The following is a 26,988-nucleotide window of genomic DNA, read 5'->3' as shown; positions in this document are numbered from 1 at the left end:
AGCAAATAACATGTGGGGGTTTGAATAAATCAGACACAATTGTACGAATTCTATAACAGTATAGCAATTAACAATAACCTAAAGTACACTGTTTGAAACAGATCTGAGTAAACAAAAAAAACATACAACACAAAATGGAAACTGCCCAATTTAAGTTCTGCTCATAAAGAGGAAAGAATGGGCAAGAACTTTTGTATTCTTGATAATAAGCTTGTGTGATTAAAATAACACCACCTAACTTGCACTGGTAAGCTTAATCTTAAAGGGGACCTATCATGCAAAATGCACTTTTTGATGTATTTTCTACATAAAGATGTGTCCCCGGTGTGTCAGGGAACTCACGCAGCATCAGAAAATAAAATCCTCTCTCTTTTCCTCCGTACCCAAATCTCTAAAAAACGGGGGTACAACAGAGCTGATCCAGATTTGTGTCCGATATGACGTAATATCGGAAATGGGGACCCACGGTACTATCAGAAACAATGCCCGACTGTTTTGGACGTAATATGGTCGGTGTTTACATTAGCATCGCTAACACTCAGAGCTAACCTGTACTGGAGAGCATGTGTGTGAAGAAGCAGGAAATACAAAGGAACTCACCTTGTTGTATAACCGGCAAGAGAGAAAGCCTTTGAGCTCCAAACTGTTTCAGAAAGAATCCTTAATAATCCATGATATGGCGTTTCATCACCGCAGTATTTAGTTTAGACAGTAGCTGCCGGGTCCCGCGTGAGCTCAGCCCCCTCCTTTTTTATTTTTAATAATCAATTTTTTAGCTTTATACTTAGAATCAGCACTTTTGAAACAGGAAGTGAAATAGAGGGATATGAGGCATGGCTAGAATGGGGGATCTGTTTGGTATTTTGAGCAAAACACTTCATAGACATGTTTTTTATATATTTGTATATATCTGAGACCTATGCTATTGCCTAAAAATAGCATGATAGGTGCACTTTAAATAGTATAGCATCATCAAACTTCAAAATAACAATTGAACCTGTTGAGCACTTTTTAACTTAGTTTTACTTGTGAATCTCAGGCTGCTGATGTGAGGTTATTCTCTCACCTCGGGATCCGGACACAGGGAGGTCCTCCTCTTCTTCGCCTTGGAGGGCATGAGTTCTCCATCCTGCTTCCTTTTCCTTCTACGCTTTGGTTTCTCCGCTTCTTGGTCTTCAGTGAACAAAATTAGGTTAGGAGTGTGTTTGGAGCTATAACAAAACAGCTAAGATTATTTAGAAGCTAGAGCAAATCACACAGGTTTCAGGTGTGAATTTAAAGGAGAAGCCCATTCATGTATTGACTTAACAGATGTTTACCAGGGCATATTCGACATGGAGAAAATGACCTTCTCCTTAAGACTTTGTAGTGGAAAATTTGACCAATACTGGGCTAAATGGGTTTCACATGAAAGACATTCCCTGCAACTGCAACTGCAATAAATCTTTCATTTTTTTTGAGTTTTGTTTATTTTGATTTAGATTTAGTGTAAATAAGACAATTCTGCTGTATATGTAACTTCCCCCCGTTTTACCTTGTATAACTGCATTGCTTGTCTCACCCACCCTGGTTCCACATGTGTGTCTCCTAGAGAATAATTCTCGATCCTCTTTCTTACAATTTAATATCAGGGTATATGCAGGAATCCTGAAGTCAAATGTAAGACCTTTTAAGACCCTTTTCATACATTTTAAGTAATGCTGTCAAAATTATCGCGTTAACGGCGGCAATTAATTTTTTGAATTAATTGCGTTAAAATATTTAACGCATTTAACGCATGTGCAGAATGGCCCGCCCCATACATCCCACCAGTGGCAGCGCCAGGGTATGGCTGGGGTAGGCTACACCCATACCAAGAAATGGCTTAGCCCCACCATGACAAATGATGTTAAAGTAAGCAAAATAAAGTCTGCCAACTCGCGCCGAGAATTGCACAGACAGTAGTTAGTAAGATTGATTTCAGTAGCCACTTGTGTGGAAATACCGAAGACCAGAAACGGTTTTGAAAACTTTTGTCACGTAGTGATCGTCTTCTCAATAGAACATCTTTGATAATGTCTTCTGGCCAATCAGAATCAAGATAACGGCGTGGTGTTGTTGCAGGAAGTCCCGACGGAGAATACTTTTGCTGAACTACAGGGGTGCACATAACTGGTACGCAGGTTATGTGCGTAATCTGAAATGCGTACCGTCACTTGTGTCACAAAGCGCATTTGCGTACCGACGTACTTGTGAAGCTTTTCCAGAAGGCGGTTAGATCACCGGACGACAGAGTCGGTCTCCGTGTGCACAGACAGGGCTGCTGTTAACATCGGTCTGTACAACGGAATTGTGGCAAAATTACGCCAACCAGCTGCGGAGGGAGACTCCCCCCCTTCACTGGAGAACTACGCTAACACAGCTGATCGTTCACACTCTGTGGTCACGAAGTACTCCACTAGCCCCCCCCCACCTCTGTCGACTTTCCTGAAGTACTCCCCCGTTGATAGAAATCAACACTTAATGAATTAAGACCCATGATGATGGATAGGTGTGTGGGCTGTCTTTCATTTTGACACAGAAATGTTTTATAATTCTTAATTATCTTAAAAATAATTTTAAAGCTGTGATTAATCTGATTAAAAAATGTAATCGTTTGACAGCCCTAATTTTAAGACCTCATCGCCACTTAGAGTTTTAGCCGGTTACATTGGCGACACACTTTACTTCACATTTACTATATAACAGTATTGATTGTCCTTCCTCCTTATCTTCCAACCATTTGGACGCAGACTTGCATTTCCCAATAACGATGTGGTTTAACAACCGGCGTAAACGGACCGTCGCGCGCTATCGAGCAGTGAGCGTGCGATGTCCTGTTCAGATGACGTCAAACCCAACGGGATGCCATAAATAAACTACACAGAATCACACTACACACCTACGCAATGATTACATTCAGGCACACTGTAGAATACAACCTCTTTGGACCATTTATATACTTATTGAAAACAAGCTACAAAATGTAATACCTTGGAAAATGCCCTTTAATACTTTTTAATAGCCTTCATTTTCGCTAAATCAAAAAAAAAAGGAAAAAAATGATGTTTACCAGCGAGGAGAGCTTTTGACTTTGGGAGTCTCTTCTTGGGTTCTGTTACATCTTTGTCCGTTTTATTTCTTCTCCGCTTTTTTTCTGTTCCTTCTGTAGTCAAAGCCTGGGAAGAGAAGAAAAAAGGAAGAAAATCTATTTACAAAGTGCCTACTATTCATTTTGGGAAATAAAATCATGTGAAGTTTGGTTAAAAAAGATCATGCATAATTTTAAATATTGCTTTGTGTTAGATGTTTACTTATCAAATCATTTTAGATCTCCAAAGTGTTTCCCATCTCAGCTATTACGTCGGAAACCTCACCTGTTTTTCAACTTCTTTGGTGGTTCTAAGTCTCTTTTTGGGCGGCTGAGCCTTGTCTGCCGTAGCATCTGTTGGTGGGCTTTTAGGCGTCCTCTTTCGCTGCTTCTTGACTAAAAACAAAGAAATGATTTGTTTTAAACCTTAACTTCGTCCTGAATCAAACATGTTATCTGCCATTAAGGGATAGCACAAGAAATGAAAACAATGTTTTTAAAGGCAGCTTTAAAGTGGCTTGAAGATGAATTTAACCAAACGTTGCTTAAGAAAACATAAGTCTAAAATAAATTGTCACACTCAAATAAGGCAAGGCAAGGTTATTTATATAGCACTTTTCAACACAAGGCAATTCAAAGTGCTTAGGATGAAATAGCACATTCACTTAAATGACACATTCTCTATGGCTTTTTTTCACTTAGTCAATCACAACACATTAACAAGCAACCCAACTATCAAACAGCAATTGTGCAATCAAGGTTGAATGGCTTACATGGTTATAACAACACCAACAAAACATTTTTTATACAATCAGGATGCAAAGTTCTTAAATAGTCTGGTCACATTAAGAGATAAATGCCACAATAACACAACCACTTCAGCATTTTGATAGCAACATGAGGCAATTCACGGATTCCACAGCTCTAGTAAACTCATACTAAGTTTCAACTTTCAACCAACCTGGAACTGAAACTGCAAGTGGGACTGGCTCTGAGATATTGTCTGTCGAAGAAACCAGCTTCGATTTCCTTTTCTTTACTGGGGCAGTTGTGTCCGTTGTAGATTTTTTCTGTCTCCTCACGATCTTTATGGGAGACTGAGGCTGTCGGGGTCTTCGCTTTTTCTTCTGAGGTATGTCTGATTCAGCTTCCAGGTCTGGTGCAGAAGTGGTAGCATCCTAGAAAGAAATCATTAAGACATGTATCAACTGACACCATCGCAAAAAGGCAAAAACGTTCCAAAAACCCTAGTATAACACAATTAGGGTTTTACGTATTCACATTCAAAATTGCTTACAGTATTTTCACAGATTGATTTTGTATTAGAATAAATATTTGTTTCTATTTAAAAAGGTCAATAAGTTGTGCGTTTATAAGACTGTTTATCATGTTGAAGCCTATTCGTCAATACAGCAGAAAAAAAAGACACTTCTTGGGTTATGCAAGGCTAAATGGCTTTATCCACGGTTTCATTTGCACTTCAGAACGTTTCATGGAAGGTCCCACATTTACCTGCTCCATGAACCCGTTTCTGCAAGTCTGCATTCAAATAACTCTAAATGATGCAGGACACAAGCGATCCACTGATTTGAATGAATAATCCTCACCTGTGAGGCTGGCTGCGGATGAATCACATCTTTGGAAGAAAGTGTCTTTTTCAGCAGTTTTTTCGATAGTACATTTTTTAGAAGGCCTTTGCCCGTTCTTCGGCTTCCTCCTGAGTTGAGTTGTTTTCTGGGTGCTCGTGTCTTTTTCTCTGTTGAAGTGCTTTCTTGGGATTGAGGGGCGGCTATGGGGTCTGCGGCGCCGCCCAACATCAGGGAGGGAGGTTCTGGGCTGAGTCTCGATTCTGTCTCCTGGGCCTGCTCGTTGCTCGGTTCTGGCTTCAACTTCTCCAGGATGCAGGGGTTCATGTGAGGACCGTCCTCATCGTACAGAAATGTGAAGTTCACTTTGCGCTCGTGCTGTGACATGCTGATGGCCTCCTTAGCCTGCATGACACCCATGTTCCACTGAGTCTGGAGTTTACGGGGCACAGAGGAAGCCGTCTGCATGGCAAAGGGAGGGAAAGAAACATAGTTATACAAAAGTTATATAAATTACCACCCAGTAGTATTGTTTAATCTTTGTGTTCTCCTCTGGAATATATGCTGCTAGGAGAAGGCCATTAACAAAGAAATACTTGTCTTACATTGAGGAGAGAATTAAAAACGTTTACAAACTTGATTACTAGGATGTATCGTTTTTATGTTGTAAACATTATTCATTTCCTATTTGTGGTAAGAAAACAGAATGAAAGTCTAACTGGGATGGCTGTTAGTTTAATGCGTTTCAGGGTTGTTGTTGTTGTTTTTTTAAATGGCACATGCTTCTTCATTTAATATTTTTGAAATGTAATCACCAGAGGGAACTTTGCATAAAACAGTTTAGGGAAGTGCAACGTTTTAATGTTGCAATTCTGTCTTAACAACAAGCACACCACATCATCTACAGGCCAAAAGAAAAGGGTGTCACACTAGAAGAATCTAATTTACCTTTTTGTGAATCTCACGGGAGGCTGGTCGTTTGTTGCGCTGGATAAGCTCCTCATATTGATCTTCCCCAGTAAAGGTCACCATGTTCTTCTCAAAGATGTAGCCTCTCTCTGGAGCGTCTCCAAAGTACTGCACATGGTAGAGGGGGCCATACCTGGTAGTGATTGCTATAATAAATAAAAGCAGACACACACAGGATTAATATTAATATAAAAACAGAGCCTCTTGAAAAAAAGTGGTGGAGACTGTTTCTCACCTTTCTGTTTCTGTTTAATGTGAGTGTTGAAATCTGGGTCTGTGGTCACCATGCAAGGCCACCAGGGGTATCCTGACACTTTGGTCCAAACCAAATCACCAATAGAAAACCGGATCAGCAGAGGGGATTCTTTTTTATCCTGCGGAAACTCTTCAATAAGTTCAAGCTGCAGAAGAGGAAAAAAACAAACAATTAATTAATAAGAATAAAATAGAAACTGATCCAATCCAAATCACCTTTTCTCTCCTACAAAAAAATCAATAGTTTTTCCACACAATTTTAGACACGTACATCAATACAAGTACTTTACAGTTTCCAGACAAAACAATACAAACAGCAATATCTGCAGTTGTGCATTAAGGTTTAAGGACATGTATATCATTTTCCAACATTTTAAGCCTATGCTGAAGTTTTTTTTTTACTTCAGATTGAGCATCAATTTCCTCAAGGTATGTGGGCAAATATTTGAATGTCAACAGATTGAACAAATGTTATTTCTCTGTCAAAATTCACAGTGAATTCAACTTTCAATGTGAGGCCTGGTACAGTTTGTACCAACATGTATTACTCTTTACTTGGTTTAATATCATCCGTCAGCAAAACATTTGCACATCATCAGGTTTATCTTTAAACCGGTATTAGCTAGGCATATTGTGGTTTGTAACCATGCATGACAAACAGAAGTTCTTCCTTATATTTCGGTAGATATATATTGAGCTTCTACACCTTTATTGTGATTGTTATTACTACTACATAGGACAGCCGCCAAAGTTTGACAGGAGAGGGGGGGATTGAGAGGGGATGACATGAAGTAAATGGCTTAAAAGTAGGAATAAAAGCAAAACCTTTTCAGCTGGTCCATCTACAGCCTTGGTGAGGTCAAGTGGCTCCACAGGGATAGCAAGTAGGTTTGGTTTGTGAGGTCCCACCCTCCTTTTCTTTGAGTCCTGTCTCTTCTCAGGTCCTGATAAAGTACCTTCGGTGGCCGTGGCCAAACTGGTCCCATTGGCACAACATTGCTCAAACAGCGGCTGCTGTTCCTTGAGTTCATGTTCAGTATGAGGAGTGCAATTATGTTGATGGGTGCCATTCGTAGAAGGGGCTTCAGCGCCCTTAAGCATAGGTAGCTCTGGAGCACAAAGCTTAGGGAGCGTGTCTTGGTCGCCATTCAGCATAATGGAGGTGAGATCTTTGAGCCTCTCGTGGCTGTGGGTGATATGATTGTGGCCAGCCATCTTCTGTAGGCCATCCTGTAGTGTGGCGGCTAGCTGAGCAGCAGCTTTGTCCATTAGTAAAGCAGGGTCATTGCTCATGTCCCCCCCTCCTTTCCGAACACTGAGGGACTCTGGCGGCTGCTTCATGTTGATTGGGCTGGCAGGTTCTGGCATTGAAGGCAGGGAGCTACCTATGCCGTCCATCCCATCCAACCCCCTCCAGGCTCACTACAAGGTAGGGCAGAAAGTTCTTAGCACACAGACAACATACAAATATCATAAAAAAAACAACTATTGGTACTCTTCATTCTGGCAATTTGTAAAATAGCATTCTGGGATACGAATCCTATGGGCATAACATTACATATTTTAGAAAATGGCACTCACTTGCTCAAGCGGAGAATGAACAGAGAGCTTGGAGGCGTTTGAGAAAACTGCACCTGTCACGGATTGTTCTAATCCTGTATTCTTCAATGTTTTAAAAAGAAAGTGGACTCATACCATGACCATATGTCAGAAACAACAATGCCTCTGTAAAGTAATGCCTCAATGAAATCCAGAGCTATTCGTTGATCACAACTATGATAATGTGAACGAGGTCATGTAATTATCAATTAGATCCATGCATACGAACAACAAGCACAGTGCAGGCGGAAAGCCTCTTACCACGACAGTGTTTAACTTGGCTTTCTCCTGGAAAAGGTCTAGCTAGCGGCTAGCTGATGCACAGCGGTGTGGAGAATGCAGGAGGCTGGATGCTGGCTCCACCGCATGCAGCGAATACCCAATGAGTGGGAGGCTAGCTGTGCTGCCGCCGTATCACCGGCTAGAAAAGCCGCGGAAATGGAAGCAGCTGACAAGTCGGAGTATTGCTAATGGGGTGCGAATAATTGATGGATTTCAATGTATCCCACATAAGTAAAAAAAACGGGTTACATGGGGGTTCACCTTAGAGTGCATTGTTAATTAGCTGAACATTACGTCACTTGTAATGCAACGGGTGTGTATAGTAACATTAACGCAAGCATTTTTAAGATTCTAACGTTAACTCACAAAAACATTACAGAGGCCAACGTGAAATATATGGAGCCAGCAGATGCACAGCACGTCATCCACACAACAGGGCTTCGACTATAATCTGAAGAAGCAGCCACGATGTGGGAATTTCATGGATACCATCCATGGACAAGAGTTTTCCCGTACTGCACAACCGCATCTCTGTCATAGCTAGTCAGCCATTACAACGCATTCCAGCAAATAGTCAAAGCCGCTTCCCAAAAAGCTAAACGCAGCCACCTATAAACTAACGTAGAAAAACAAATACGTGAATAACTAAACACAATGGTGTACGGCTGGACGTAGTGTTTTTAAACTGTTTATCTATTATTTCCGTGGTGTACTGAATTTGCAGGCGCCATGACAGCTCGTTTCAAACAAGCTAACGGTTTTAGCCGAAGCTAACAAGCTTACAGTCAAATTGCCCTAGTGTTAGCACAGTCAGCTAGCATTCAAGCTAGCAGGTCCTCTCTTGCTAAAATGGATGGTCGGGGCGAACAAGTGTACACGCGAAAAACTAACGCCGGCTAATGTCTCCAGGGTTGACAATAACATGAAAGACAGTCTCTTTGTGATTACCTGTTGAATCTCCTCTCGGTCGTTATAGTGGATACATGTCCGTATTCATTCTGAAAAGCAGAGGGATTTCATTCAAGTCGAATCAAAAGCTTGCGGGAAACTCAAAATCTCCGGCCAACCAGCGCGAAAAATACTCACTTCCGATTGGTCGGCAGCAGAGAGAGGCTCCAACCGGTCCTTTCAAAAACCCAACCGTAGGAAGTAGCTGCCTGACCCGGTGTCTCCATCTGTTTTGACATAATTTCACAACGTTTACATTATTATTTAATACTCAATACGATCACTGTATGTGTGTGTTTCTTACACCACTTATTCACTACTAAGTGTCGTTAAAAGTATACATGTATATTATGTACTGCTTAATATCACTTTCTCCTACCATATCAGCATTAGGGCTTCAACAAAACAGTGTGAAATATGTAAAGTAACATAAACACATTGAATTAGTGCTTGTATGTTAAAGAATATTGGCACTTTATGACATATTTAAAATAGTTTTTTGAAAGGGAGGAGGCCTATCATTTTACTCATTTAGTAAAAAAATTCATAACAACAAAAACTCAAAACAAATTGCAAATGAGATAACATATTGAATTTGCAATATAGTGGTCAATAGTTTCTAATCCTGCTATTTGATTTTGATGGACATAAGGAATAAGTCTTTACATTCAGCCCACTTGTCTTATGTGATGCAATTTATCGTAAGCTTTTATAAGGGAAAAGTTGCTACTATAAATCACTAACCATGTTCATGCAGTGTCTGTATACCTGTATACTAAGGTCGTGGTCTGGTAAGCTATATGTTTTAATGGTGGATTCCTTTGGGTTAATTCATTAGGAGTGGATTGCAGTCTTCTAGGATATGCTGTTCCTTGTCTTAATTAAATAACCGGAGGTCAAACGTTAATTGAGGACCTATAATTACATCAGCTGAATTACATGTTGATCTAAATTCCTCTTCCTGGTAACGACCCGGTCATGGCAGAGCACATGCTTCCCTGCTTGTGTGAAGTAAATGCAAGCTGCAGTACCAACAGGGGAAACTGAGGGGCGTGAAACTAAATAAAATAATACAGACCACATCCGGAAACCTTTGCCTTTCAACATAAAAGACCATTCTTGATGGAGTATTCCAACAATGAATGACATCGGGTGAGAGATGACTTGAGCATGTGGACATCTCATCACACAGATACATTTAACGGTAACTTTCACACAAAATAAGAAGTACAACAACAATGATGTTGGTTGCTTCAATTTATTTTATTTTGTTATGATTGTGCTCTGTGGGAGTTTACTGTTTTTGATTCATTCAATCTTTATTTCAGACTCAAGGTCAATGTTGGGTTGATGTTAAACAAAGCAGAGGACAAAGGTGTAAGGCCAGGTTGTGTTAAGGTAAAAAAAGGGGAAACACAAATCAATTGGGAAACTATTTCTAACACAATGCTACAAAATGTAGTAGTCTGTTCATGAAGAACTCAGGATGTGGTTCCTTTTACCCATGCAACTTAAAATGGTTGATTACTGGGATTCTCCTAAACACCCTTTGCCAGTAATTTTTCAAGGACTTTTCTGTGTTATTGCTGGTCCTTGATTTGTATTTATTCTTATTTTATTTCAATTCATATGTCTCAATATTCGTATAATAATTTATCCAAAGTAAAGCCAATGTATCATACGTTGTGTTTTGTGAATTGTTTGTGTTTTAAATATTTTACATTTGTTTCCCCATTGTGTTTTTAGCAGCTTCTTATTCCTGTTGTTTTGTTGTGACCATTTTGAGTCTCCTTGTGGTTGTTACATGTCTGTTTTAGTAACATGTTGTAGGTTCAGGGCAGGCCAAGAGGCCCTTGACACATTTGCCCTGAAAAGCTCGTCCAACACGGAAACACATGCTTTTATTTTATAAACAAACGGAAGTCTTTCATAACCTCAAGCAGTTTAACAATAACCCCAGATTGACGTCAGTCGGGAGCCGGGTTCGGTTAGCTGTCATCTGCGTAGAAGGGAAGGGCATGACATGCACCGACATTTTCCGGTGTACAGTTATACAGTTATACATGCGTAGTAGCTTGTTAAAAGCAAACAAGTATTTTGTGGGGTGTTATTTCTTTATGTGACAAAGTTAGCGGTGTATTTCGTATTGACTACGCACTGGCTAGCTAGCAGGCTAACTAGCTCTTAATTTACTGTAACTGTTTAAAGGAGTTCAAACAGAAAGCCTCCGCATGGCGTTAATCCTGTTGACGAGGTCCCGGGCACCTTTAATGAAAACATCCAGGTCGTTGAAGAACGAATTCAGGAAAAGTAAAGGTAAGACTTGATTATGATCATTTGTTATATGCTTTGTAAGTTACTAAGTGTATACTGGTATGGAGGCGAGCTAAAGCTACATCCGTTACTATTCTGCTTAAAGGCTCTATTGCACGTAAAGCTTTTGTGTTATCAAATTGTCGCCTGACTCTGAACCGCACCTTTTCTGATATAAGGAGTCAAAACATGATGGCGGATTCAGGTTATATGAGCACCCCCCTCTTTCTACTGCAGTCTGTGAGGATGCTCCGTGTTATGGCAGGGAGGATTACATGTTACTTGTTAGACGCTTTTATCAAAAGCTGGTTAATCAGACAGGATCCTGTCTGTTTATCCAGCATCCACAAGAAACCTGTTTATTATGACTATAGAGACGAAATAAAGCCAGTCATTAGCAAGTATCATGATCAGTCCTGTATGCAGGAGCCATGTTTGTGCTTTTGGGAAGATGATGGATGTCTGAAGGTGATAACCCAGCATAATATTTTAAACCGCCTGTCATGTATTCTGGTTTATACTTTGCATAAAGGTTATATTGCATAATGTTTAGGTTTGTCAGTTCTCGAGGCTCTGCAGCTTGCACCCATTCTGATCAATAAGGAGCAAAACATGATTTGGGATGCAGGTTATCTGAGGACAACCTGGCGTCTGTTATTACTGCAGAGCGCCCCCTCCTCTTCAGCCTGTGAGGATGCTTGTTGTCAGTGCAGGCAGGTCCCCCTTTAAAATCAGCATTCACAAGATACCCGAATATCAAAGTAAGATGTTTTTGTTGGATATAAAACGAATAACACTATTTTTTGTGCCGATTTTGTGATCCTGTAGCACAGTTTATCTAGGTTGTATTAATATTGTTTATGTTTGGACAAGCATGAGTAATGTTGAGCCACAAGAAGGTTGGATGAAGCAAATGCAGAGCCCTGTGAGGATGTTGTGCATTTTCAAACATGTGACTTATTTATTTGAATACACAGAATATGTCTCACCATTTGAATTATGCAATAAGATATCATGGGTTAGATTTGTAGGGGTGTTATTCTATGCACATGTGCACACTAAATGAATCTCATACAAAGAGAAAAGGATGCTTTGTACCAGATTTGGCTTCTAGCTACTTTATACCTGCAGTCCCTGGGCAGGAGGACACAAACACTTCACAGGTATCTTTGTGCTACCTTTACAGTGTAATCAAGCTTTTAGTATTTCATAAATTGTCTCTGGGTGTATGAAAGTATAGTGGAACATTATGCAAATCATTGAGCAATCATTTTGATCAACAAACACAGTTATTTGTCACGTATTTAACACATTAGACTAAACATGCATTCCTGGTTTCTCAATTCATTTCCAAGAAAATGACAGGGTCACAATATACTGTTTGGCAATATATGTTTTTTTTGTACAATCTTAAACTGGGCAGTGGTCAAAGTAAATGTGGCTGCAGACCAACTCAGTAATTTCCTATCACAAATAATTTGATAAGGTTTTCATGTTAGCCGTTGTATAACCGGCATGGATATTAAGGTCGTATATTTCCCTGCACCCTTTGTGTTAAATTCAATGTGTAACGTCTTTCACAGTTGTCAGGAAGAAGATATTAGAGGTCAAAGCTCGAGTAGTGTGATTGCATGTCTCTTAGTTGGTGCATTAAAGCTTTGCTTATAAATAGATGAGTAGGTCATAAAGGGAATTGGTCTGTCTGCACTGGCCTGACTGAGGCTGAGCACTTGGCTTTGAGCCCAGAGTCTCAGACGAATTGTGGTGCTTTCACAAGGAAAGGGCAGTGCCTCTCCTAAATCCGCCTGAGACAGGCTGAGCGTCGTCTCCCCTTTCTTTACGTCTCTTCCGCTGACAGGAGAGCTTAACTACATGCAGCTAGTGTGGTGGAGGACACTACTATATTCTGGTGCAATAATGATAACTAGGGCTGCTCAATTCATCATATTTTAATCGCAATTACGATTTTAGCTTGCAACGATTATGAAAACAACATTATCGAAATAAAACGATTATTTATTTTATTTTTATTTATTTTTAAAATTATTTATTTGATTGGTTTTTTAGTTGAATTATACTTCAAGTTCAGGGTAAGCAACTGTTAAAAACATACTGTTCACATATTTTTTTTCAATAAATGGATGTTTTCAAAGTAAATGGATAATCGTTTTTAATAATCGTGATATCAATTATTGACCCAAACAATCGAGATTAGGATTTTTGCCCTAATAATAACCAGCCAATAAAGAGTCAGCATTTAATTCCATAATAATAGTGACCAATGGGCTACATTCACTCTTGAACATTGACCAGCTTGCAGTTTTTGCAGATTGGATTTGAAGCAGTCATCAAACTAAGGTTGCAAGGTCAGAAGTAGTAAAGGTAATGGCATTATCTAACACGGTGTAAATAAACTACAGGAGAAACGATAAGGTTTCCGTTGCAATAAAGTGATGGTAAACATGCACTGTTGTAAGTGTCCGATTAGTTATTGTTTCAAGGTGCCATCTGCTACAATATGAAACAGTGTATATATTTTTATTAACTTATTCTATGCTTGTTAAAAGCCCTGTTTTCACACATTTAGCATTTCTGCTTGAAAATGTATATTTTGGTCGTCTGTTCACTTATTGTCAGTGTGACCGAGAGCGTTGTCCAACGGGAAATGATGACCCAGAAACGTCATATTTGATGGACTGTGTGTGCGACAGAAGATACTTGACATTTGAGAGCCACTAAAGCCACATAGACAGAAAGTATTGCATATCAAAACGCACCGCAGTCTGGACGTTGGCTTAGTAACATACTGTCCAGTAAACAACTTTATTTTTTGTTTATGGTTTGTTTTTAAGTTGCCAGTGTGTAAACTATATTACTATGTTAATAGTAGCCATGTAAAATATATATAATTAATTTCAATTAAGCTCATAATGGCCCTGGATTTAGAGCACAATGCAAGGAATCATCTTTGGTGGGAGATGCCCAGTTAAAGAAATGATTATGGCCCTACCAGCAATCCTATGAATTGCATAAGATCCAATCTAAGATGTTAAAAGACCTGTATGGATCGTTTTTGTGCAACACATCATTATATTTGTTGAAATGGCTGAGAACCAAAGTATCAACTTGTGAGTTGAGCTGGCTCCAGGGTGCACACAAACACATGAGGAAGTGATTTAACACAAAACAGACTCACAACTTCAGGCTGCGGGTCAAACATCAAGCAGCGATCGCATGTAACGCCAAGCAGGCGTAGCAGGGCATGAATGGGTCATGACCTTTCAAGGCTAGACCCTAAAAACAAAAAGGGGTCAAAACCGAAGACCATTGTTATCATAATCCTACCCAACACCAATTAATACAGAATACTCTTCTGCTAGGGCTGCTCGATTATGGCAAAAATCATAATCTTGATTGTTTGGGTCAATAATTGATATCACGATTATTAAAAACGATTATCCATTTACTTTGAAAACATCCGTTTATTGAAAAACAAAATGTGAACAGTATGTTTTTAACAGTTGATTATCCTGAACTTTAAGAATAATTCAACTGGAAAACCAATAAAAAAATATTTTTTACATTTAAAAAAAGAAATAAAAATATAATCGTTTTATTTCGATTATGTTGTTTTCATAATCGTTGCAAGCCAAAATCGTAATTGCGATTAAAATACGATTAATTGAGCAGCCCTATCTTCAGTAGAAATATTACATCTGAGGTGTGCAGATAAATAAATAAGATAGTAGTGCTTTGATTTGAAATCAAATGTTGCTCCCATGCTAAAGAAGTTTATTCTGATTTGATTTTCTTTGGTCAAAATACTAGAATCATTTTCAGTTTTACTTTACTAGAATATGGTTAAAGTTTGTGTCATAATCTCTTCTTTATTCTGCAAGTTTATCTACACAGTAAGACATGAATGATTGCCAGAGAAACAGAGAATGCAATTACATAAGTGAAGTTAACTTTTTGAAATAAGTCTCCAGAATTGTCATTTCTCCACTCTGTATAAACATGCGTCTCACGTTGTTGTTGCTCCTTCTGGGTTTCTATAATTGTTTCCATTAAAGGCATTTTAGGGAGAATCTTCATTGACTGAAGCAAGGGCCTAACAATAAAGGGTGTTATATACACTAGTGCTTTTATTTTATGTTATATGCTGACAATCCATGATCATTGGTTGAATAATAAAAAAAACAACCCTAACCCTATTTTAAAATTCACACAAGGTTTAGTATTGCCCCCATGGAATATTAAAGGTGGGGTAGGTAAGTTTGAGAAACCGGCTCGAGATACACTTTTTGTTATATTCCATGGAATGCTCTTAACATCCGATAGCAATGAATATTTGAAGTGCTTTGACAAAAAATCCATAAAGAAATGTCATCTGTGGAAGCCGTAGTTCTGTAAAAAGCACGACGGCCTACCTGCCTGTCAGCCTTCCATCTGTGCACAAACTTATCTCGTGCCCTCATTGGTCATGTGCGCGTTCGTGTGTGTTGGAGGAGGGGCTCTGTAAGGAAGTGGCACATTTTTCCCGGCTGTGTATTTTCAAATTCTCGCGCACTCGAGCTGGTTTCTCCAAAATTACATACCCCACCTTTAAGTACTCCTTTTTTAAGATATAAGGTCCTCCTAACGGTTGTCAATGTGTTAAAGCAACACATCAACTAGCAGGAACACAGCTAGTATAGTGGTATTACCTAGTGCCATACATCTGTACACTTGTTAAAATAAACATATTTTCTTGTAGCTCTAAAGTGTATCCATTTGATTTATGATAGTTGTGCAACCAGAATTACAAAGTGAAAGTGAAAAGTGAAATATCTTTGACTAAATGTGAAAGCAAAACTGTAAGACCCCCAAGAGGATCAAACCCAGAGGACTGAGGTTATACTGCTTGACCTGCTACAGGGTTAGCTAATCTACTGTATTTCTAGCCTTTTCTTTATTTACCACATGAGGCGGCCGCTCAGCCACAAAGGTGACACTGTTCCAGTAAACTCCTGACATGTTCAACCAGGCCTCCCTGGATCCACTGCAGTGGGTCATGTGAGTGCAGGAGGGAGGGCGTGGTTAGGCCATGTGCTCTGACCTGATTGGTTGAAAGGGTCTCACTACTCCGCCTCCTCTCTGCATGTACATCACACTGAAGGGGGCCTCAGGGGTTTGGGAGCCCTGTTGGCCTCCCAGGGTCAGGGTGGTCTCCAAGACAGATCAGTGTAAAGACAATAACAGAAGAATGTAGCACCTCATTTGTGTGGAAGAGGTATTTGCAGATACATAAAGTAAAATAAAGATATTTATTCATATCAATTAATATTACTAATGCATTAATGTGTACGTTGTGTTTTTGTCTGTAGATGTATTACGTTATGCAAATGTTAACTCCTTGTATCTGTTGGATAGTTTATAGCATGGCATCATATTCCATAGGATCATTATAGGTACTAAAAAGTACCTCAATATTGCAGTACAGAAGTACAATTCTACTGCTACAATTTGTGAAGCCTGAATGTAGATAGCAGCAGACTAGTTATACTTTCTTAGCTACACTATCACTAAAGGCATCAGGAGGGACTTCACGTTATATGATGTTATTGCATAACCAGTTACAAGCGCTGCTTTGGGGTTTTGCTCACGTCATTACTGGGTCAGAGAAAAAGTAGCATTAAAGTATCAGACCGGTTAAAACCTGAATATAGCTGCTGAAATCCCTTAGTTTCCTCTATTATGTATGTTTTCATGTCCCTCTCTGCCTAATGATTGATTTTCAGAAGACAGCTGCTCATGTTGTTTTTCTCCTCCTTTCAGGGAAAGTACAAGATGGTGCCTGTTTCAACTGCACAGCGCTCAGACTCTCCAGTCAAAAGTAAGCCAATGAAATGCGACAGTGTCTATATGTCCCGCACACATTAGAGAGAAGCTTATATTGGCCTAATTTGAAACCAAATAATTTAAAAGGTCTTCCGTGCGGTATATATTACATTTTGAGATTTGCACTCAGTTTCAAAGGACTTTAAAGCTTTTGCGGTTTCTTGGATTTTGCTATTATGTAATAATAAAAAAAGCCCCTGTTCAAGCCTGGTTCAAATTCTTGCAGATAAGTGACCCATGTTAAATCTTATACTTCAAAGTCATCTTTTGAGGTGTTGTTTTTTTGCTTATTTAGTCTGGTATACCTTTACTGTACTTTTCCAAACCTCATTTTAAAAGATTGCAAACTAGACCAATTTTCACAAGAAGTGTTTTATCAGATTTAGAAATCATCAAAATATTCATAATATCTTGTGAAAATTTTAATTCCTATTCATTTTGAAAATGTTGTTCCAATAGGCTATTATTTAGAGTTTTTTTTAAACTGACTGATATTTTATTCTAATAAATGTGATCTCATAATTCTTTAAGACTTAGCATGTCTTTGTTCTCATGCTCTTTATCTTGGTGTATTCTTAGACTTGATGGGCTCCGGCTGGGCAGTTTGGCCCAGGCCTCTCCCTCTGGCCCTTCCCTCCTCCTGTCAGATGGGTACGTGGGCCCCAGCCAGAGCCCGGACTCCCAGCGCATCCACTGTGCTTTTATGTTGGGGGCCTCCTCTTCAGCGTACCCCGCCATCACAACAGGGCCCCAGTGGACGTTAGCCCGACCGCAGGACATCCGAGGTGTGAGGTGGATTCACACCTCGAGGAGGAGATGGGACGACTCCAAGGTGGAGAAGTCCCTGCGTATATTAAAGGACAAGAAAAAGACGATGGAGGAAGGCGGGCCGGTGTACAGCCCCATGCAGGATTCAGAGCGCGTGAGGAGGTCCGTCCGACAGTGGATTGTAGACGAAGTCAAACACTACTACCACGGCTTCAGGCTGCTGTGGATCGACACCACCATCGCTGGGCGCATGCTGTGGCAGGTGCTGAACGGACACCCGCTGTCCCGCCGAGAGAGGAGACAGGTGAGGCCTGCAGGGGAAATATCCTGTATGAAAGGTTCCTCTGGAAGACATATCTGTTAGAATGATGCTTTCATTAAATGCGTTTATTTAAAGGGACATGCTTTTTTAGTAATGCGACCCTCACATTCGCACACCTATTAACATTGTTCCACATTTGGCGCGTAAACGGCTCTACTGGAGTATTGGGTTTTCAGTTATTCTTTATTCGGTTCCTTGTACTGAAAGCTGACGTTCCAAAAATAAATGCATTAAAGTGTAGTTATTTTTTGCTAAAAGGTCAGAATCAGAATGTAGGTAATCGCAAAGGTAAAAGTTACGACCACAGTTAGCTACAGTCGGAGCAGCCCTAAGTATGAGGTACAGTAGGTGTATTTGAACACCATATATCTTCCTTCCTTACAGTCTTGATGCAGCATTAACTGGTAAACCCCTCCCTTGAAGAGCATTGCAATTATCCAAGCTTAGCAACTTGGCTCAGCATGTATGGATGTATGGTGTCTTTTTGCTTGAAGGATGCAGCTTTAGCCTTAGTCTTTTAAGATTGTATCATGTATGTCATCAAGTGGATATGTTTGAGTCTCCAACATGATTCTCTTTTTCCAATGAGTCAGCTGGAAAACATTAAAAATACCACAAAACATGTCTCTTTCAAACATTTCATGTGGCTAACTTTAGCTGAAACAGCTAGCTAGCTAGAGCTGCCAAAACCTGTTGACATGTTGGTCTGCAAATTGCTAGTTGCTGGCTAGAAGTTTAGAAACCTGCTTTACCCCTGTGTTGAATCAGGCAGGGCTTAGCAAACATACATTGCTGGTAACATGTGACCACATCTGGTAAGTAAATGAATTCTGTCAGATATTTGAACAGAAACAAAGTATGAATCAATCAGCCATTGTTTCCAGTGAAGCTTTTTTTCCAGTCAGAGTTTACCGAGTGGATTAGCAGCATGAGTTTAAAGACCAGAGGTGACTGAGCACGGTTTAAGTCTGACAGCCCAGACATCTTGTTCTGTACGGTTTAATCCATAGCTTCTCAAACCTAATGGGATTCAAGAAATTGGCTGTGAGTGTTTACTAATCAGGCGCTCAGCAGATTGTGCTGTGTGGTTAAAGCTCTTTAGGAAGAGGCTTTATCTTTGAAAATAAAACTCATTTGACTTTAGCGTCACATTAGCCAAAGTTTCCAAGCATTGTTTCGGTGGTTGAAGCTCTCCAAACAGCATTCCTTGAAGTAAACAGTAGTACATATTTGCTTAAAAGGAAAACCGCTATTTGATGAAATGTTGTTAAAGTGCTTTTTGCCGTGGCCTGCCTCTTGTTTTGAGTCGGCCTGCAGTCAGGGAAGTTGTCTGTATTGATCCCAGTGTTACTGCAGTACTCTGATGCAGGTGCGGGTGCTATTTCAGGCAAGATGAGCAGGTCAGTTCAGGTGACACTACTTTCATAAGACGGGACGCTACAGACTTAGTGGACCCACTTGGCAAGTTGTGAGTGCGGCTGCTCTTTAAAAGACCTCTGCTGCTAATGCTGTTTAACTAGATATATCACTTTAAAATAATGTTTGACTGATAAAAACTTTTCTTGAACATTCGAAAATGTACAGCAAAGTATTAACAGTTGGGCTGGTGAGTGTATCCTGCCATGAAAATCACACTTTACTAAAAAGCCTTAAAGGTGGGGTAGGTAATTCTGGAGAAACCAGCTCGAGTGAGCTAGAATTGAAAATACACAAGCCGGAACAAATCTGCCACTTCCTTACAGAGCCCCTCCTCCAACACACACAAACGCGCACATGACCAATAAGGGCACTGAGATAATTTTGTGCACAGATGGAAGGCTGACAGGCAGGTAGGCCATCCAGTTACTTTTAGCCGGGCCCGGCTCAGATGATTGGTCGTGCTTTTTACAGCGACTACGGCTTCCACAGATGACTGTTTGTATGGATTTTTTGTCAAAGCACTGAAGATATTCATTGCTATCGGGATGTTGAGAGCATTCCATGGAATATAACAAAAAGTGTATCTCGAGCCGGTTTCTCAAACTTACCTACCCCACCTTTAAGAGAGCCTTTCTTTACAAGGATAATAATGAAATACTTGCTATAATAAGTTCATAGCAGGAGCATATACAGGAACGTACAGGTGTTTTACTTGCAGACATGGCTGCAGAGGCGTGTTTACAAAGCAGTTTCACAAGTTATACAGACACAAAGATAATGGGACCCCTCGTGCTTTGCAAAGCGATGGTGCAACAGCACAAAGCAGAGCTGAAATACGCCTGGTCCCTTTTACAGTGACTCTTTGCTGCAGATGACAACAGTTTCCCCCCCCCCCCCCCCATTAAACCTCCCCCATCTGCACCTTTTCAAATGCAGCTGACTCCCTCTGAGCACATTTCCCGAAGTCCATCTCCACCCCATTCATCTAACCTGCAGCGCCATCGCCTACTTAATCTCCTCCTTTCATATTCCATTTAAGGCTTCTTCTATTTTAATCTGTTACCCCCCCTGCTCCCTCCTTTTGAGGTGAAACTCTGGGAGATGATATACATGTCAATGGGCAAGCAGACAAAGGCCTTTTCACTCGGGCCGGCCTAAACCCTTCACCCTACTGGTCCGCTGACATGCAGGAGGAGAAAAAGGGACTTGTGTTTTGGCCTTCTCTACTCCCTTTTCTCTAGATGGTTGGTTGGGATTGCGTCTCTGTATTGCGTCAGTAAGCCACAGTTGGACAGCAGAACAATAAAGTAGACTAGCGTTAGCCTGGTACTTCTATACTCTGAGGATTGTTCAGGGTTGTGCTTCACAAATGTGTCCTCACTAGGGGACAGTTCCTGAGCCTTGTGAGGCAGAATGTTCACTTTGGTCTATAGAAAATGACGCAGCATTGAATTAGGAGGTTTCTGTTGCCCTGGGGATGTATGGGGGTTAAAAAAGTGCTGAGTGTAGAAACTAGAGGGATTGAGCAGGGTGATTGTACCAGGAGACAAAGGAAGAAAAAACATGTTCACATATTTAGCCTGTCCCCTCACTGCTGCCCCCTGCTGGAGGTCTGCTGGGAATGAATGGCGCTTCAATGTAAAGCAATATTTATCAATGAAAACCAACACAACACAAGCAGACACTGGTTTACATTGTAATATAATGTGAATACAAGTGCACATGGGTATCAGTTTGTGAATACCACACAGTACACACACACCTGTTTATTCCATATATCCACATAGACAAATTGTACAGTATTTGTTTCTACTCTACACTATTTAATTTGACATGGTCTTTTATCTTCTAATTTATATGAATACATTTGAACTATTCCAGTTTACTCACTGTTTGATTGCATTTATTTGTATTTATTTCTTTATTTCATTGGAGGTTGCCTTAATATTGAATTGCCAACAAAGTTGTAGCTGTGGTGTGTATGATAATAAGCATTTGAATATTTGAAACCAGTCTCATTTTAAATAATTTCCAAATTTCCTAAATGTAAAGGCAAGGCAAGTGTATGTATGCACACGGCAATTCACAGTGCTTTACAAAATAAAATAAACATTTAAGAAGAAATACAGCAGAAACACATGATACAATGGCATTTAAAAACAGGCATTAAAAAGCAAAGATAATAAAATAAACACAACAGGTATAGAATACATGAATAAAAGCCATACTGCAGTGTAAATATGAAAATAATGAGTTTTTTCAATGTTTTCTCCCCAGTTCCTCAGAACATGTGCCGACGTCTTCAGGCTGGTGCCCTTCCTGGTGTTCATCATCGTCCCCTTCATGGAGTTCCTGCTTCCTGTAGCTCTGAAACTCTTCCCCAACATGCTGCCGTCTACCTTCGAGACAAAGTCAAAGAAGGTAATCACGTATTTCATTTAGAATACATCTGTATGTGTTTCAGATCTTCATTGTATTCCAATTATGGCTGAGACACAGTAGCATCAAAGACCGCAGCTAACAATACTTGTTATAATCAAATCATCAGCTATGGAGTGTCATGTCATTGTTTTGCGATGGATTTGTTTTAATATGGCAGTCCATTGAGAACACGTTGACATTTGAATGATTAAAAACAATCCTCCTTCGTTTGAATCCTGAACCTTCACCCAGGATGCTGATGAGGTAATCTGGCTGTTTGTGTTTACCAACAGAGGTTAATCCATCACCTACTTTTCTATATAGTTCACATTTGGCAATGCTTAGAATAAGGCAATTTCCTGTTTCCATGTTTTCACAAATTCTAAATACTAATATATTTATCATATTTCTATACAACTATTGGAGAACCTTTTTCCCCCTGGTATTATTGTTGTATAAATGGTTGATAAATTAGCAATTCCTTCTGACAGATTTACCTCCCGTATAATTTAAAACAATACTTGCAAGACTATTACTGACAAGAGCTTAAAGATATTTCTTTCATTCTATGGCACTCTATCATATAACAATTTTGACAACACCATGTTCAACAACATTTCTTACATTATAGTTTTTTGAAGAATGGGGAGTTTGATTTGATAGCACATTGAATTTGTTTTTCAGGAGGAGAGGTTAAAAACGGAGCTGAGAGTCAAACTGGAGATGGCCAAGTTCTTGCAGGACACCATCGAGGAGATCGCTCTGAGAAACAAAGCGGACCAGGGCAACGTGACGGAGGAGTTCTCCACATTCTTCCAGAAGGTTGGTGTCAGTGTTTACTGAGGCAGAACATTAGTAAAAGCAGACTCAGTACCGCCATCTGGTGGTCAGAATCAGAATACCTTTATTAGTCCCACCGAGGGGAAATGTACGTTGTTACAGCAGAAAAAGAGCCAAAGGCGGCTTAATGTTACATGCATAAAAAAGCATTAAAGGTGGGGTAGGTAATTTTGGAGAAACCAGCTCGAATGTGCTAGAATTTGAAAATACACAGCCGGAAGAAATCTGCTACTTCCTTACAGAGCCGAACACACACGAACGCGCACATGACCAATGAGGGCACGAGATAAGTTTGTGCACAGATGGGGCTAAAATGATTGTTCGTGCTTTTTACAGTACTACGGCTTCCACAGATGAATTTTTTTTAATGGATTTTTTTGTTAAGAGCATTCCATGGAATATAACAAAAAGTGTATCTCGAGCCGGTTTCTCAAACTTACCTACCCCACCTTTAAAGTAAAAAAAAATATCGTAAAAAATAGAATAAAATTAAAAGTTACACAATTTACAAAATGGATTTACATGGAAACAATGGAAGTTTTCCACGTATGTGTGTTGCACTCTAGTAAGTAAAACGTTTAAAATAAGGTTATTATTGCAGTTATCTTTCTAGTTTCTAGTCTTTATGCTACACAATTATAGGTGAAGCTTCGATAACATAGGAACAGTTAATATCTGTTGTATTCTCACTTCATGATTTCTTTTTTAAAAACGGCTATAAATTGGCCTGAAAAATGGGACCTGCCTTAGCTCTCAGACTTCCCTCGCCCAGAACTATATACTTCACATATAACTTTATAAACGTTATCATGTCTGTAGATACGGAACTCCGGGGAGCGACCCAGTAATGAGCAGATCATCAAATTCTCCAAACTGTTCGAGGACGAGCTGACTCTGGACAACCTGACCCGGCCTCAGCTGGTGGCTCTCTGCCGGCTCCTGGAGCTCCAGTCCATCGGGACCAACAACTTCCTGCGCTTCCAGCTCATCATGAAGCTCAGGGCCATCCGTGCCGATGACAAGGTATGAAACTCAAAATCAACTTGTTTCCACTTTTACGTTCAAACTTTTAAACTCTATCATAAAGGGAAATCAGAAATTGGTCAGATGTTATAGGTAGAGCACTTCTGTAGTTACATATTTCAAGAAGACATTTGATGATTTTAATGTCTGTGTGATCTGTGTTTCTCCAGCTGATAGCAGAAGAAGGGGTGGAGAGTCTGAACGTGAACGAGGTGCAGACAGCCTGTCGCGTCAGAGGGATGAGATCTCTGGGAGTCACAGAGGAACGACTGAGAGAGCAACTCGTCCAGGTAACATCAGCAAAAAGAGATAAAGGAGGTTTTATATGCAGTGGAACATATGAAACCTTATTCTATTCTCTGCTCATCTACTTCTATTCATTCCCTCACAGATTCTTTTTAGACTCAAACAATACGAATATGAGTTTAAGTATCTGTTAAATGGTCTGTTCTCACTCACTGTTACATTTGGCTCCTGTAGTGGTTGGAGCTGCATCTGAAGCAGCAGATCCCCACCTCCCTGCTGCTGCTGTCCCGAGCCATGTTCCTCCCCGACACCCTGTCCCCCGCCGACCAGCTGAAGACCACCCTGCAGACGCTGCCCGAAGTGGTGGTACGTTCATATGCTTCGTCTTGTTTGCCATAGCAAAATCCACTTTCTGGAAAAGGGCATTGATACTGTTCATATTATATACTGAGAATAATTGGCTTGCAAAATCAGTCGGTAGTAAAACAGCTGTTAATATTCTCAGCTGCACCAGCTTGTGGTTTAAAAAATATATACCGAAAATAAATCTTTGTAATGGAAAGAATAACCTTCTCTATGAGACTTCAGGAACTTACATCTGAGGACATTTGGGAAAAATGGAAAATGTAGATTACCCTGATACGACCCTTCTTTTGTTTAACTGTTTGAATCTTTTATTTAATGATCTATTTATACTGAAAACACCACATGTTCTTGTGTGCTTATTGTTGTTGTTTTGTTAAGAAAAAGAATAAAGACAGACCACTCTGTAAAACTATTTAACTACATATGTAGACTGAAGTTGAAATGCGATCCAAAACAAAAATAAAAATGTTAAAAAATTAATTAAATATATATAAAAAAAATTATCTTTTCATTCAACTCTATCCTACGCTGTCCTCTCCAGACTAAGGAGGCCCAGTCGATGATGGCAGAGATGGAGCGCTCCAAAGTGGACAATAAGGCGAAGCTGGAGACGAGGCTGCAGGAGGAGGCGGCCATACGCCAGGACAACAATGACCGCAAGAACGAGAGGCTGGCCGACGCTGCAGAGAAGGCTGCCAGGGTAACCACTCATTCATCATCTTTTATCTCGATTTTCCAAGAAAATAATTGAGTTACTTAGACAACAACATGTCATTCAAAATGTTTTGATAAAGGTCTCAACATGAACATGACATCACTGATTGCAAATTTGACACCAATAGATTTAAAGGTCCCATGTCATGGCCATTTCTAATGATCATAATTCCATTGTTGAGGTCTACTAGAATAGATTCACATTGTTCAATGTTCCAAACTCACATTGGTTTCTCATACAGCATCTCTGTATAGTATGTGTATTCTAGACCCTCCAGAAAAACGCGGGCAAAAATCCTTGATTATGCGATCAAGCATGCAGGGTTTTATGTGATTTTATGCGGTGAAATTGCAGGAAGTTGCGAAATATGCGGAAAAAATTACTATTGGGCTGTCTTATTTATTTATTCTCTCTCACACACAACCTGCCACTAACGTTAAACCCCTTTACTATTCAATTAAACACATTCAATGTTTATTTATTGTAAAAGCAATTGGGCTATTTTAATCACACTCTCTCACAGACACACACACACACACACTTCTCCGCCTCATTCTGTTTTCATTTACTCGTTCGTTATCTGACCAGCTTCAATCTTGTAGGCTTCTCACCTCGTTTCTTGTAGCCCTCGAAAGGGTTTTGGAGGTCGATGCCTCGGTGAACGTGAGTTGTTTGGCTTTCTTGTCCGCAGCAGCAGAAAGCATTTTCGAATGTTTGAATGAATCAAAGTGGGTCGTCACCGTCGATGTTCTCTTATGCTCCAACACACAGTTGCACGGGGTGCAGAATAGTTTCCCCCCACTTCCGTGCGAGACATCGGGGAACTGCTTTGCCCGGTCTTTAGCAGAAATGTTCGTCGGTAAACTAGATGGATTAGATTTTTTCATCTTGGTGTTTTCTCTCTCGTGTGAGCTCCACACGTTCACTCTACGGTGTTGTTTACCTTCTGTGATGCGCGAGCTGATGACATCGCGTCATCATCACTTCACGTCAAGACGAGTTACCTTTTTTTTCTCTCAACTTTGTGTGGAAAAATGCGGGGATTATGCGGCCTTTTGATAAATATGCGGCCTTTTAAAAATCTGCGCCATTTTGCTGATTATGCGGTAAATTCTGCGATCGCAGAATCACGTTTTTCTGGAGGGTCTAGTATTCACTCTCTGTCCTAAACGGCTTGTGGGAGCTCCTGCCCCCCCCCCCCCCCCCCCTCCCTGTGAGCCCACTGTGCTCTGATTGGTCAGCTCGCCCACTGTGCTCTGATTGGTCAGCTCGCCCACTCTGTTCTGATGAGTCCACCACCGTTACAGCGGAACATCAGTGTTTATGTGTTACAATGGCGTTAGTTAGCAACCAGAAAATGACACCAGTATTGACAAACAGATGAGAATGCTGCGTGGGGTCTGGGTGCCGTGTTGGCGGGACGTTGCCCGGCTCGCTGCTCCGGCCTTTGAGGCTCGAGGAGCGGACAGTGTGAGCTGGGTTACTGGTGTCGTTTCCTGGTTGCTACGTGGGGTCTGCGAGACAGCGAGACAGCGAGACAGCGCGGAACTCAGCCTGAGTACGCGCACACACACACACACACACACACACACACACACACACACACACACACACACACACACACACACACACACACACTCACAGCCAGGCTGTTCGCCACACAGTTCACCACACTCACCGCCTGAGAAAAGATAAGGCTGAGTGAGTGTGTGTGTGTGAGGAGCTCCACGGATTGGTCCATTTGGTCGGCGTTACGTCACTGTGACCAGGAAGAAAAAAATGGAAAAAGAAAAATCTCCAACGAGGCGTTCTGGGGCAGCATTGACACGTCTTTTCTGTGTTAGAGTTTTACTCGCTACAGGGTGTACTTTGAGGGTTTGTGACTCTGCAGACCGTTTACATGCAGAAAAACCTTCATAACACAAAA

The 26,988-nt window shown here is 40.4% G+C and overlaps 2 protein-coding genes across 5 annotated transcripts in view; one reads left to right on the top strand and one right to left on the bottom strand.

Annotated features, from left to right (window-relative positions):
- Nucleotides 1-8,897, bottom strand: part of nsd2 (nuclear receptor binding SET domain protein 2) — a 22,778-nt gene extending 13,881 nt beyond the window's left edge. Inside the window, 9 exon segments of the mRNA XM_034235396.1 lie at nt 1,067-1,173; nt 3,092-3,197; nt 3,396-3,505; nt 4,071-4,287; nt 4,717-5,157; nt 5,644-5,810; nt 5,900-6,065; nt 6,745-7,341; nt 8,749-8,897. Coding sequence (XP_034091287.1) covers nt 1,067-1,173; nt 3,092-3,197; nt 3,396-3,505; nt 4,071-4,287; nt 4,717-5,157; nt 5,644-5,810; nt 5,900-6,065; nt 6,745-7,317 — 1,887 coding nt within the window. The 5' untranslated portion in view covers nt 7,318-7,341; nt 8,749-8,897.
- A 1,799-nt stretch (nt 8,898-10,696) lies between these two features.
- Nucleotides 10,697-26,988, top strand: part of letm1 (leucine zipper-EF-hand containing transmembrane protein 1) — a 31,043-nt gene continuing 14,751 nt past the window's right edge. For all 4 annotated transcript variants that reach the window (XM_034235284.1, XM_034235283.1, XM_034235282.1 and 1 more), the window contains exons 1-9: nt 10,697-11,064; nt 16,879-16,936; nt 17,521-18,013; nt 21,728-21,871; nt 22,556-22,693; nt 23,531-23,734; nt 23,905-24,024; nt 24,215-24,346; nt 24,888-25,046. In XM_034235284.1, the coding sequence (XP_034091175.1) occupies nt 10,980-11,064; nt 16,879-16,936; nt 17,521-18,013; nt 21,728-21,871; nt 22,556-22,693; nt 23,531-23,734; nt 23,905-24,024; nt 24,215-24,346; nt 24,888-25,046 (1,533 nt within the window). In that variant the 5' untranslated portion in view covers nt 10,697-10,979. The remainder of the gene's footprint in view (nt 11,065-16,878; nt 16,937-17,520; nt 18,014-21,727; nt 21,872-22,555; nt 22,694-23,530; nt 23,735-23,904; nt 24,025-24,214; nt 24,347-24,887; nt 25,047-26,988) is intronic.

This window comes from Gymnodraco acuticeps, unplaced genomic scaffold, assembly GCF_902827175.1.
Source record: "Gymnodraco acuticeps unplaced genomic scaffold, fGymAcu1.1, whole genome shotgun sequence".
In the NCBI taxonomy this organism is placed as follows: Eukaryota; Metazoa; Chordata; class Actinopteri; order Perciformes; family Bathydraconidae; genus Gymnodraco; species Gymnodraco acuticeps.
The sequence above is the reverse complement of the archived record's forward strand: the minus strand, read 5'-3'. Positions and strand labels throughout refer to the sequence as shown.